General features: G+C 32.9%; 2 protein-coding genes across 8 annotated transcripts; both read right to left on the reverse strand.

The window, feature by feature from the left end:
* Positions 1-2,745: 2,745 nt before the first annotated feature.
* LOC110814379 (Exostosin family protein) lies at positions 2,746-9,304 on the reverse strand. Of its 3 annotated transcripts, XR_002539648.2 has the most exons (8): positions 9,111-9,304; positions 8,706-9,023; positions 6,977-7,263; positions 5,467-5,699; positions 4,493-4,650; positions 3,741-3,889; positions 3,213-3,304; positions 2,746-2,968 (listed from the first exon to the last, which is right to left on the reverse strand). XR_002539648.2 is itself a non-coding variant. In XM_088217166.1 (7 exons), the coding sequence occupies exons 1-6, from the start codon at positions 9,288-9,290 to the stop codon at positions 3,788-3,790; spliced, it is 1,266 nt and encodes a 421-aa protein (XP_088073292.1). In that variant the 5' UTR covers positions 9,291-9,304; the 3' UTR covers positions 3,016-3,304; positions 3,741-3,787. The 3 variants fall into 3 exon arrangements, 2 of the variants coding, with proteins under 2 accessions (XP_088073292.1, XP_021897509.1); XM_088217166.1 differs by lacking the exon at positions 2,746-2,968 and having other exon boundaries at positions 3,016-3,304; positions 9,123-9,304; XM_022041817.2 differs by lacking the exon at positions 2,746-2,968 and having other exon boundaries at positions 3,016-3,304.
* Positions 9,297-13,020, reverse strand: LOC110814380 (tRNA/rRNA methyltransferase (SpoU) family protein). 5 transcript variants are annotated; one of them, XR_015818234.1, is made up of 5 exons: positions 12,580-13,020; positions 11,618-11,912; positions 10,660-10,710; positions 9,863-9,960; positions 9,297-9,429 (listed from the first exon to the last, which is right to left on the reverse strand). XR_015818234.1 is itself a non-coding variant. In XM_088217167.1 (5 exons), exons 1-5 carry the CDS (start codon positions 12,906-12,908, stop codon positions 9,425-9,427), a joined length of 1,032 nt encoding a protein of 343 aa, XP_088073293.1. In that variant the 5' UTR covers positions 12,909-13,020; the 3' UTR covers positions 9,297-9,424. The 5 variants fall into 5 exon arrangements, 3 of the variants coding, with proteins under 3 accessions (XP_088073293.1, XP_021897511.2, XP_021897512.1); XM_088217167.1 differs by having other exon boundaries at positions 9,863-10,214; XR_015818235.1 differs by having other exon boundaries at positions 9,298-9,434.
* Positions 13,021-13,249: the final 229 nt, after the last annotated feature.

A 13,249-nucleotide genomic window follows, 5' to 3' on the forward strand; every position in this document is an offset into this window, starting at 1 on the left:
TTGATTTAGAAGATCTACTGCAGAACACGAAGATCTCTTTCATTATAGATTCAGGTACGCTTTCGTGTTCATTTTCTCTGATTAAGTACAAGTTTACTTATTGTTTTCAGATTTGATTTGAATTGATTTTCCATCATTTTGTGCTTCCTTTACGATTTCAGATTCGGTTTGCTGGTTGAGGATGTAAACATTCTTAGACAATCTTTCATTCTTATGCATCATTTTGGATTCCTAGAACGTGCAATGTGGCCGCTCATGCCTTAACTAGAGAGGCTTTATTTGTGAGTGATGGTCACTATGTGGTTCATGAGCTACCAACTTATTTTGCTTCCCCTCATTTCTCTGAATTAACATATCTTCTAAGTAATGCTATTATATATTCACTTAAAAAAAAATTATTTGTATGTAATGGTTTGATTAATTTAATTTATATGTATATAATTCTTTAATTCTCATATGTTCAAATAATTATTAAAATAAATTATTTTATGCATTTTCGTAGGCATAGATATTTATTTATAGTGTATTGTAACTAATTTTAATTTATAAACTACATGAATTGCTAATAAAAATAAAAATACAAGTAATTAATTTACATTATTCATACTCAACAAATGTAAATTCCTATTTTTTTTTATTTAATCTATTTCAATAATATAACAAACATATTCAACATAACTTCATTGAATATACACGTAGACCATGTTTTGAATAATTAATGATCATATATATTTAAAATTAATATATTTTTATTTATAACATAATATATAACGAATTTGCACAAGTTTAAAAGTTAAAATTGACTTTCAAATATAAAAGATAATCAATAGAGTGAAACCCATAAGCTTAAAATTATTAATTTATAAACATATATTATAATTTGTTAATTCTAATATTAATATAAGTATTAATATTCTTTCTTGAGATTCCAATATTTGATTATATACTACTTGATCAAGTAATTGTCTCTACATGGCCAATATGTGTATAAATGGATGCGTCTTTTTATTTCACAATTTCTTATGGGTTTGAAATTCTCAAACTTCCAAAGCATCTCTTAAGTTAGTGAAAGCCAAATTTCAAAAGTGATGTAGTGGACAAAAGTTGGTTTCTTTCAATTATATATATATATATATGTGTGTGTGTATATATATATTATGCATCTATATACATGTATGTGTACATGTTTGTATTTATTTATATATATATATATATATATCTATCTAACGATAATTTGTAAGTGTGTGTATATATATATATATAGCTTCTTAATAATTAGAAATTAGCAAAGTTGCATGATTTTCTAATTGATTAGGCTATAACTTTAACTTAAAACCAAGCTAATCTTGTGAAATCTTAATAATCATTTAATAAATAATTTTTTTTATAAAAAATTATAAATTTGAGTTGTATTATGTTATTATAAATGTTATTTTTTTAAAAAGTTATTTACATTAATTATAATTAATATGCATATATTACTTAATTAATATCTATATATATATATGCTTTCTTAAAAAAATATTCACATATATTTAATATATAATAAAATGAATTGACAAGGAGGGGAAGGAATCCCATTTTCTAAAATTATTCATAAAATTTTAAACTTGTTTAATTGGGATTTATTAAACAATATTTCACACTTAATAATACGATTTAAATAATAATAAATCGTGATTAGAGGATTTGCATACAAACAAAAAATTGAAATCGAAGAGAAAGTTTGTGAAAAAGAATGAACAAAAGACAAACACAAAAGGATAATTAATGTTTAGGTACGGTTATAATTATGTTAATAATTTTTTTTTAATTAACATTCTAATCATTTCATCATTTTATTATTGTAAAAATTTTAAAAGAAATAATTTTCAATTATAATTCCTTATTGCATTGATATAACTTTTATTATTTATTAGATGCATGATTATCATGTAACATTTATTAATTCGAACATTTGCTGTTTATTAAGAAACTAAAATTTAATTAACTTATATAATCTTATGCAATAATTATAATTATACAAAAAAATTTGTTTTATTTTATATTTTTATTTTTGATTTCAAGAAATTGAAGTTCGTGGGGAATCATAAAGTACAGTTGAAAATGGTAAAATTCTATAGCTTGGGTTTTGTCTTGGGCTGGTCAGATCAGATCGGATCAGATCATGCCAATTAAGATTCCAGATCAGTAAGTCAATTAAGGTTGGCCATGATTTGAATGGGACCCAACAACTTTAATTATATATCTCTTGATGTTCGTATATATTTTGAATCATGTTCAATGTGCATATTCATATATATATATATATAATTGAATCTATTTTTAGTATTTTTTTTTCTCATTTCAAAAATAAGTATTGTTTATATGGTTCATAGATAATACTACTACATAAGATAAAAAAATAAAATTAAAAAATAGTTTTATGTAATAAATATAGTCTTAGTTTATGACTTGTATCTAATTGACTGGAAATATTTTTTTAAACATAAAATAATGCAGCAAAATAATTTGAGTAGATTGGCCACCAAAACTTGATAAACGTATCTATTGTAGACCATAGACGTCAATATGGAAATATATATATATATATATATTTTTGGGAAATGGAATCGTAGCTAAAGGAATCATATTATATTTATGTAATCTCTATATCCATACATAATTTCACTTGGTAAAAAAATTGATATGTTTAAACTCATTTAGATTAGGTTTTACACAATAAACTCATTTAACTTGTATATATAATATAAGAAATATATTATATTAAATAAATAATAATTACATAACCAGATTAAAAAAATCTGCATGAAGATCTGCAATGAAAATTATATTTTATAATCGAACAAATATTTATTTTATTTGAACTCTATCATTCGAATATCATGTATTATAAATAATATTACAATGTTGATGATGTATATTTTGAATCTGTACGTATACTGATACGTCCCGCGTTATCAAAATCCTTTTAACAGATAAAAGCAAGATGTAAGGATTTAAGTGTCCAATCAGTTGTATAATCAGCATTATCATAAAATTCAATCAAATTTTTTTTTTTTTTTGAATTTCAGAGAAACAATATATTTCATTGTATCTAATTAAACATTCAAAACTAGAATTTAATAACTTTCTTGGATCAAATGTTTTTCAGAGGATGAAATGAGAAATTGAATTCATCTAAGAGCAGGGGAAGGTTTTCTAGTACTTACTCAGTGAAGATTATGTTGTCATGAAACAGAATCAAATTGATTTGAGTGGTAGAGTTGTGGAAAATTCCTGTTTCTTCAGCACTGTGTGGCAACTGGGCAACATACCATTTTAAGTGATTACTATATGAAATTATTGAATCAGTATTAGATGTCAAAAACTCACGACAAAAACATAAAGCTAATGAAAGAAGAATTTTCCCATAAAACGACACAGTCAAAGTTCATTGTATCTGCATACAGTACAATTTTTCGCCCCTAAAGAGTAGATATCATAAACATGATACTGCTGGATCAGCCAGCCGCCCAGGTTGCACATATAAGCAAAACCATAAATTTTTTTTTTTTTGAGAAGTTAAAGGAAAAACATAATTGGTTTGCTTTTGTATGGTAAGGCAAACAAAAAAGTATAAAGTACACAAAAATGAATAGCTAAACATATAAAGAACAAACAAATCATCGAAAATTTAATTCCTTTCCTCAAGTTGTCAAGGTAATTTACAAAGATTTTGAGGTTGTTAGAAAGCCAACCTCTTGGATGTACACAAAAGTGTTTAGCAATTGTATCCGTCAACAAATTAGTATTTGATGACATAGTGGCGCAACCAGAGGTCGTACATGACCATGTGGAAGGCATCGTATTTAATGGGAGGTGAATTCCATTGAAAATGCTTTTGAACCTGCAAAGTCGTGCCAGAAGAATTCCGGTTAGCCACAGAAATCAGCGGCAAGAAATTCAAGATCAGTCAGGTAGCATTTTCTTGAACAAGAGAAAATATTTGGCCAAGGTTTTCCAAACTGATGTAGAAAATGGTAGTTTCTTTGTTGTTGGGTGGTTAAGAAAATCAACAGCCCGTTCGGTTCCCCATTCAAAATCTAATTCTTTGTCCTAATTTTCATATTAATTTTAGCATGATAAATAACTCTTTTGTGGTTTAGTTACACAAAGTAAAAATAAAATGAATTCTTAAATCTTCGAGAGTGACGCAAAACACAAAAGCATCATGTTCTAGTTATGCATATGTTTCAAGCTATGTATAATAAACCACTTAACTGGGGGAGACTATATAGCAAAAGGACAAGGGAAGAGTTGTCCTTTTGCTAAAAGGGAACTAAATGCAATACAAAATTCTAAGGGTGTCCATTTCTATGTTTCTTCCTATATATAAACCCACTTAACAACGGGTGATTTATAGTAAAAAATGTAGATTTACCCAAAAAAAATTAGATGCAAATCTGAATTGGTCTTGCAAAACAATTTAGTGCTATGGAAAGTCTTCTACCTTGACTAAGTTCATGTGCAGCGAAGCAAATTTTGAATCAGGTATGTCCTTGAGGATTTTCTTGAGCTGGTATACATCACTCTCCTTGAGTACGACAGCAAACTTTTTCCAATCGAGAATGTCATTGAATGGAAGATCATAATAATTTGATAAAATCACTGCAAGAAACCGCACAAACAATTTAGAACAAGCAAACATATACTATCAAGAAGACAAAAAAATACTCCAAAAAACACTTGAGACTTCATACTAAAGACCTTATTGGGTGAATCTCTTGCAACTATAACGCAATTATTTTCATACCCTCAACTTCCCAGCACAGGTATGTTAAAATGACTACTAATTAAAACTATAACAATGTACATTTTAAATGACTGACATTTAAATTTTGAATAGTTTAACATATACAAAACCAGGGTTTCTTAGGTGTTTACCAAAATATTGAAGCATTGATTCCTGCGCATAATTGGTAGAATAGGACTAGCCTAAAAAATAACTAGACAGGGAGTAAAATGTGCTCAGTACCATCTAGTACTGTAGGGGATGCACTCTCAACTTTAGTTCAGAGTTTAGGAAAATAGATAGGCTTCCTCATGCTGAAGAATGCACTTAAAAGAAGCAAAAGAATCAGGTGAATGGCTGTGGTAAGAGGTTCAGGACTAGATATCCTATGGTACGGATCTGACTTCATTTACTTTATTTTATCAGCACTAATCATAGCGTTAAGGTCTAAGGGTTTGATAACAGAAACACTATAAACATTTCAACAAAGCAACAGCAAGGCTCTTCTACATGGCACCAAAAAGTATACATTTTGTTTGCCTTTCTATTTCTAGGTTGTAATTCATCCCCATTTTGTAGCATCCATATGTATTACTATCATATGAGGACTTATGTAACGGATAAAAGAGGCAGAGAACACAAACTCATAGAAATCTCCTCATTCAAACAGCTAAAAGAAACTGCACGCTTACCAGGAACACATCCATAGTGGATAGAGTCAGCTATGCGAGCGCTGTTGACCTGGGAGCCACCAGGGCATATGCAGAATTTAGTCCTGTAAAATCTCTTTTGATATACTAGATGCCCAGTAGCTCTATTTATTCTGTTGTTGGAAATATCCAATTCAGTATCATTCTCCCATACACGTGCAAGTATTACTCTAATCTTAGAGTTTCTATGACCAGCCCAAAAACCAAGGGTCGTCCTGCAAAGGATGCTTCTTGTTTATATACGGAAAAGAATTACCATTCGCTATAATATTGGTTACACAAAGCAACTCCAGAAGGCAACAATTCATCAAATATGAGACCACTTTTAGAGCAATAGAAAGAAGACAACATGATGCAGCACTGAAAAGAGAGATTATGCTACTCTCTGCCTATACATTGATCTGATAATAACAGACCATGCTGCGAAAGAATGTTTTTTGACACACAAAATTTATCAGTAGCAAGCATAAGGATGATTTCTGCGAAAATGCAACAGCTGTTCCTCCTAGAGCCAAAGGAACAACTATAAGACAGGATAGAATTAGTAAACATAGCTTATTAACATGTTATGTGCTAGTGAATAACCATCTAGTTAGCTAAAGACTGTCCAAAAGCACAAACTGTTCCACAAAATAATAGCTAAGATGAGAAGTTGAATAATTTCATTTAAATAAATACAGAAGAATGTCCTGTGGAGAAGAATATTAAACAAACCTTAGTTTTATTAACAAAACTAATTAAACAAACCCTAGTTTTATTAGCAAAACTACAAGGAAATAATCTCAACCAGAAAAAGAACTGTGGTAAAATAGAAACATGAAAAAAATTTTTGTCAATGCAATAAGACAGACACAAGTTGGTCATGGCATGAGCCAACAGAATACTTTAGACCTTCAGTCAAATTTATAATTTCTCAGTTGACAGATAGACTTGAAGTCTTCAACTCTTTATACTTACTTCTAGTCATACCAGTCCTATTAAAGTCCTCTATTGTTCCTTCTCTTCCAGTACCTTTTGCGTTGGAAAAAACTTTATCCTCCCCCACATTACTACCAGTTGTTTGGACAATGTACATACATATATATATATATATATATGACTTTTTACCGTATACAACCATAAAGATACTTTTTGCTTAAGATAATTTAAGATAATAGTAATAATTTTTTTAATAAATTAAATGGAAAATTGTACTTTTGATTTGGGCTGATGCTTAACTTAAAGAATAAGCCAGTAGACATTCCAAAATTAACAGAGTCATCATTCTTCTCTAAAAAACATTGTGCTACATCTCCAATATGTCCCAACGGATTGATAAAGGAAGATGTACCAACAAACTGCATTGATTCTCTCAAAAAAATGCAGAGGCTATATGAAATGGTAGTAGAAGATGAGGACCAAATGCACCTATTGAAACTTATCCTCCATTAACCAAAGAGCCGCACAAGGAGAATAATCTGTCAGGTGAAAGTAAGGGGAAAGAATCTTTTACCTGCTTTCTATATCATTTCCTCCAGCTGGAAGAGCAAAAGGTTGCAGTACTTGCGGAAGGGCAATATCCTTGTGTGGAATAAACCCTACATCATAGCTTGGTGAGCACACAGCTCGAATTGCATTTTTCACAAGAAATGGAACTCCCTCAGTTGCCCTAACACCTACGTCATGACAAGTTACAAAGAAGTGATCCGCTCCAAGAGTTCTGTTCCAGTAAGGATACTTGACTACTAAGCTGTCCACATAATTCTGAACAATTATGGTCATGTTCTCGTATGAAGTGCCCTACATAAAATCAAGTAATGTCAGTTATCAATATGAAGAACTTAAATCCTAAAAGTACCATCTGTTACACCTGCTGACAGATTCACAATTGATTTTATTGGTAGTCATATCCATTAATTCTTGCCTCAGACACTGCCTTGCCAATAATGGAAAGCAGGTCATCTATTACAACAGACAACAATGTGATTCACCATAAATTTATTACGTAGTCACATTCAATTATTGCTGCTTAGGCATTGTGTAAGGACTGACCTAGACCAAGGGGGGTTCGACAAGTGAGGAGAAGGCGGGGAAAAATACCAGCAGACCGCTGCTGGTTTATTCAAGGAAGGTCAAAGCCAAAATGGATAATTGAATTAGCAGGAGGGCAGGTTAGGTGTATTCGGCGCATCTATTAGTAATTTCATTATCGTTATTCCCATTTCTGCCAGCTAGCATTTTTCTTCTGTTAGTTTGTTATGGATTCCTTTTGTTATTGTACCAACTGCCAATAGCCAGGTAAAATTAGGAATGTACTCTGCGGTATGGTATGGAAAATCTAAATGAAAAATCTATGAGAAACCACTGAATCATCAGTGAATTTCCTCACCCTAGTCTCTCATTCTCTTCTATTTTCTACATTCTACCTTTCCCTCTTATTCTTCACTCTCAACCCTATTTTCTTCCTTTGCATCACATAAATACTCACCGTTGGGGTCTATGTCTAAGGCACCTGACACATTGCAACACCAATTAGATATGCTGCATGCATAATTACTCCAAGGCATGCAAGTCCTAGTTTAGGTATTAGTAATTAAACATTATTTATTGAGCAACTACAGTTATTTACAAAGAGGAAAGCCTCACATGTAAACGAAGTTTAAAAAAGTATGTTTTGGATATAAAAATCAAGAAAACAGAATTGGGAACAGAAAGAAAACAACCCCACTTTAAAATGCATAAACAATGAAATGAAGCAAAATCGGTAGAACTATCCTACCAAAAAAATTGAAGCAATAAGTATCAAATAATATTGTTGGACTTAAGGTTCACTACCTTCTGACCAAAGTTAAGAAGAGTTAACCTTCTGTTAAAATTCAACTCATGCATCCGATCTCGCCCCCATAAAATAAAGATGCTGTACACTTATCAGGTGATTGTTTAAAATTTCTAATTCAATCTTCAAGCTTCAATTTCAAATCTAAAATGCATGCACCACGCCTCCACAAATCCCACAGAAAAGGGATCTGACATTTACCCAAACAGTTCATTTGCCAAGACTTCTTGCTTCTCTTTACAGAAAAAAGGAAGAGAAGTTCAGAGTTACTAAAGCTTATGGTCTTACAACTTCAATTCAGCTTAAAAAAGTAAGAAAAAACGCACGGTACGTTTGGACATTCTTTTTTCATACTTTCTCAACGACCAAACAAGAGAGGAATGACACATGAAAGAAGCGCAGTTACCTTGCCTCGCATCTTGTGGCAAGAGATCGGGATGAAAAACAGGTCTGCTTGATCCGGATCCATGGTGCGAAATCGACTCTCCCGGATATTCTGGAAGAAGTAGCCCTCGCTGGCATACTTACCTGTGAGTTTCCTCGGTGTCTGATAAAAAGTATTTGGATCACCGTCGGGGTAAATGTAAACTTTGAAACTCCTCTCCATCTCCGCGTAATTCAAGCGAAACACCTCCGGCAAATGATAAACATCCGACAAATCCCCCCCTCCACCATCACTCTCACCCTTCCTTCTGTCCACAGTAATAGCAGTAACGGTGGTTACCTGCAAGTGTGGTCAACAAAAGAGGATATTAGTTAAAACGAAATGGTGAAAATGAAAGTTGAAGAAGAAGGAGAAGAGAAAGCTTGCTTGCGGGGGGACCTGAGGAGCGGAGGAGTTGAGGGAATTGAGAGAAAGGTAAGTGAATGAGAGGAGCGTTAAAACGGCAAGGGAGAGAAGAGATGCTTTCAGGGAGCATAGTGGTGATGTAGCGGCCGAGGCGGAGGAGAAGGAGGATAGCAGCTGTTGCGGTTGTTTTCCAGCTGACATCGACGGTAAACGGCGGGAAAGTTACGCGACGCCAGTGAAGTGCCTTGTCGTAGTTTCGATGAGGAGAGAATCTTTAGTAACGTGATGATGTATGGTTCGAGAAAGTCGCCTCTCTGCTCACGCTCCCTTTTTGTTTACTCTGCTCTGAGCATAAACCGAAACGACAGCGTTTAAATCTGACTTGCTGACATAAACTTTTCTCATTTAAAAAAATGGGATCATTTACCTACTTTACAGGCTATTAATAATTCATTTAAATTACTGAAAATTAATAATTTAATTCTAAAATTTTATAAATTGTACTGGAACAGTACCTTATTTTGAGGTTACAAAAAAAAAAAAAAAAGAAAAACTAACACTGTGTTTAAAATATATAGAGCATCCTGAAAATTCAAGGAGTTGAACCAGATTCATCTAAATTGATCACTGCTTTACATACATCAAAACCTAATTTCTCTGGCACAAAATATCATTCAAAACTAATTTCTTAGCATAATCTGTACAGTAAATAACTCCTCAGTATTGCTCAGGATGAACCAGAGCAGGCTGCAGCATATACAAGAAAATCCCACCTGCAACTGAAACATTGAGAGACTCCCACCCCCCGGCCATTGGAATGCTCACAAGCTCACATGTGCTGTATGATGTCTCCGAAAGACCATGTCCTTCGCTGCCCAAAACCAAGCACAAGGGCACATCTATTAAGCAATTTACAAAAGCTTGAGACAGTGTAGAAACAGATTTTTTTTCTCCATTATGTGCCGGGTGGCCGGCTAGCATTGTCATTTGAAATGCATCCTGTAGAGCTTTAAGATGAATCCAACCACCGGAAACAATAGGGAGTTGAAATGAGGCTCCCCGACTGGCTCGCAGTGCTTTCTCATTGAATGGATCACAACAGCCAGGAAGAAGAAATACTCCACTCTATCACATTTTGATCTATGCATTAGATTTTATTCATAAAAAATTCTATCCCAACTGTGAGTTGGGAAATAGCAGTTCATCTGATTTTAAGAGTGATCACATTTTCCAGATTGTCAAAAAGGGTTTTTTGTTGGATGGTTGTTGTTAGTGGAGGACCAAGGGGAGACAATCAGAACAATTCTTGTATAACAGGTGTACATTAATTTGGTATTACATTTCTATTAATATCATCATAAAAGTATGATTCTATTAATTTTATTAGTTAATTCAAGTGTTTGCAAGTTCTTAATGAAAACATGATACTATATCAACATAGACCCATTTCATAAGAATTCCTCTAGGCAACAGATGATGAATGTCAAAACAGCATGACAAAGTATATAACTGTAAAGTAAGGAAACATACAAATGAGAGAGAAAGAAAAGCTTTCTCCCTTCATCCTCACCCATTTAAAGGCTATAGCTGATCTCAGCAGTGTTCCAAGGTTACCAGGGTCCTGAAAGAGGAAACTATCATGAATCAGAGAGATGGCCACTGTTTATAGTCATTTGACCTCATGACCAAACAGTTTTGGCAGGACTATAATCATAAATAAGCAGAAGTTCGCATATTGAGCATGACTGGAGAACCTCAATGATGCCCCAGAAATATCAAAAGCTGGTATAAAGAATCATGGAATTTTAAATAAATTCGTCTATGATGACAAGTGTGTCTAATACACTTATTCCTAGTTAATACAATAGTTTCATTTCATTAGGTCCTGTCTCCAGACTCAAGATAGGCTTTTCCCCTTTTCATGAAGATAGGAAGTTATAAGAATCCATGGTTCTTCCAGAAACAATATATTGAGAAGAAATAATTGATTGTCCATCAATTTTACCAAAGGCTTGAGTTAATAGGAACTGACCAAATTTGTTATTTATATTTTATATACAACTTTTCACTTGTAAACCCAATAGATTGATTGCATAGATCAAGAAGACGGCTGTTATATTTTCACAAAATTAAATTTTAACAGAAATAGTAAAGTCAGAATCTAAAAACTCGAGCTATAGCTACCTAACATCTTATGAATTAATTATTATAAACAATTATCCCAAAAGCGTAAGTTAATAAGAAAAAGTTAATTGATTACATTTTTCTAATAGACACATTGATATACTAATACATCTATCTTTGCATTTGTGCCGACTGTTAGTTTAGTATTTTTTTTAGTACAACTGTTAGCTAACTATTTTGTAAACTTGTAAAGCTGAAAATTGGATATAGCCAACTGTCAGCAATCGCGACTTGATAAGGTCTGAATGGCTATCTAGGACCAACTTTTACACAGTATTCAAGCTTACAACAAGAACATCAATAGAAGAACAACAATGAAACAGTTTGGAGAAATTGTATGTAACCTGGATCCCATCAAGAACTAGAATTCGCTGCTGGGATGGGAACCAGCTATGACAATCTGCATCTTTTTGATCACTAAGATCTACGAAACTGCTTGGAATTCTCATTAAGGCAATTGCTTCAATAGATTCGGTTGACTGCATCCCAGAAAGCTTTTTCATCACCACAGAGCTAACACACACAATACGAGTAGAGAGATCCTCTAATCCTTTGGGAATCTCAGCTTTTTCATGCAGTAGCAGACAATCAATTCCAGTAGTTTTCTTTTGTACTGAATCTTGAAACATGCAAATTTCCCTGTATATAGTAAGTTCAAGTACCATCAACATGTAATACATTAGACATCCGAAGCTTAGCACCATTACAGGATTGGCTCCAGGACCATCAGACGGAGAACTCAAATTAAGGGTATGCTTGGAAAAAATACATAAATCTTGTAGTATTCATTTGTATATTCAGTTCAACCAGATGGATAGAGAGAAAGAAGCACAGCTAGACCATCATTCTTTTCACTCCACGATACATAACGACAAAGTATTGAGCTGTCTTCAAGGTCTGAAGTTACTGCATCTAAACAATGTGCAGCTTGCAGAGAAGAATGTTCCATGTATGTGATCATATGCTATTTCCAATAAACACCTTAATAACTACAGAAAAATCAATTCAAATTCCTTTTTATAGAGCCTAACTGTCCTGTATATTTCAACCATCATCAGCTAATCATTTACCCTAAACTTTCAAGAACGGCCAAAGGTAACACTTTTTTTGCAATTACACCACGGATAATTGTTCTAAGGGTTATCAGTTGAATCAAAGTTTCCCAACAGCGAAACAGATAAGAACCCGAGAAAGAAAAAAACAAAATGAATAAATACCCATCTCAGTTCACTGCTTGTTAGTTGAAATTCACGGAGTACCCAATTCAAATAAAGCTGAAAGAAAGCAAGGAGGAACAAAAACTCACCATATAGGGGTAGTGCCCACAACGAGAGCAGAACGATGAGAGTGGCGATAAGAGGAGCTCTGGCGAAGCTTGAGACAGTGTTTCACAAATGGGTTCGAAGTACTCGTAATGGATTTTACATGAGACGGCAAAGGAGATTTTACCACCTGGAAATTATCAGAATCGACATCAGCATCAGCAGCAGCACGATTATCAAAGCGAGTATGGATTTGGGCGGCGCGAAGTCTGGCAGGTGAAGCTGATAGGTTGGGATTTGGAGAAGGTGAAATTCTGATGAATGGAGGATAGGGAAGTAGGGGTAGTGAGCAGGAGGAATATGGGCATTGCATTCTTCTGGTACTAGCATCACCATGCCCCCATCATGGTGTTCTCAGAAATAGATAATTACAGCAAACACTTTGCTCCCTCCAAAAATGTTGATGAAAGCCTCAAAGTTCAGGAGCATGCTATAATTACACCTCTTTTTTTTTTTATAAATAATTTTAAATTTATAAAATTATTTTCATATAAGTATGATTTTTTTTATACAAGTATGAAAATTTTGTAAAAAAAAAAAGTATTTATGTTTTTACCTATATTATATATATATATTGTAAAAATTTAGAAGTTATGATAATAAAAATTAGTTTATTTTTCTTTCAAAAAAATTAATTTATTAAAATTATAACCA

Source organism: Carica papaya, chromosome 4 (genome assembly GCF_054855325.1).
Source record: "Carica papaya isolate Zhongbai chromosome 4, ASM5485532v1, whole genome shotgun sequence".
NCBI classification, from domain to species: domain Eukaryota; kingdom Viridiplantae; phylum Streptophyta; class Magnoliopsida; order Brassicales; family Caricaceae; genus Carica; species Carica papaya.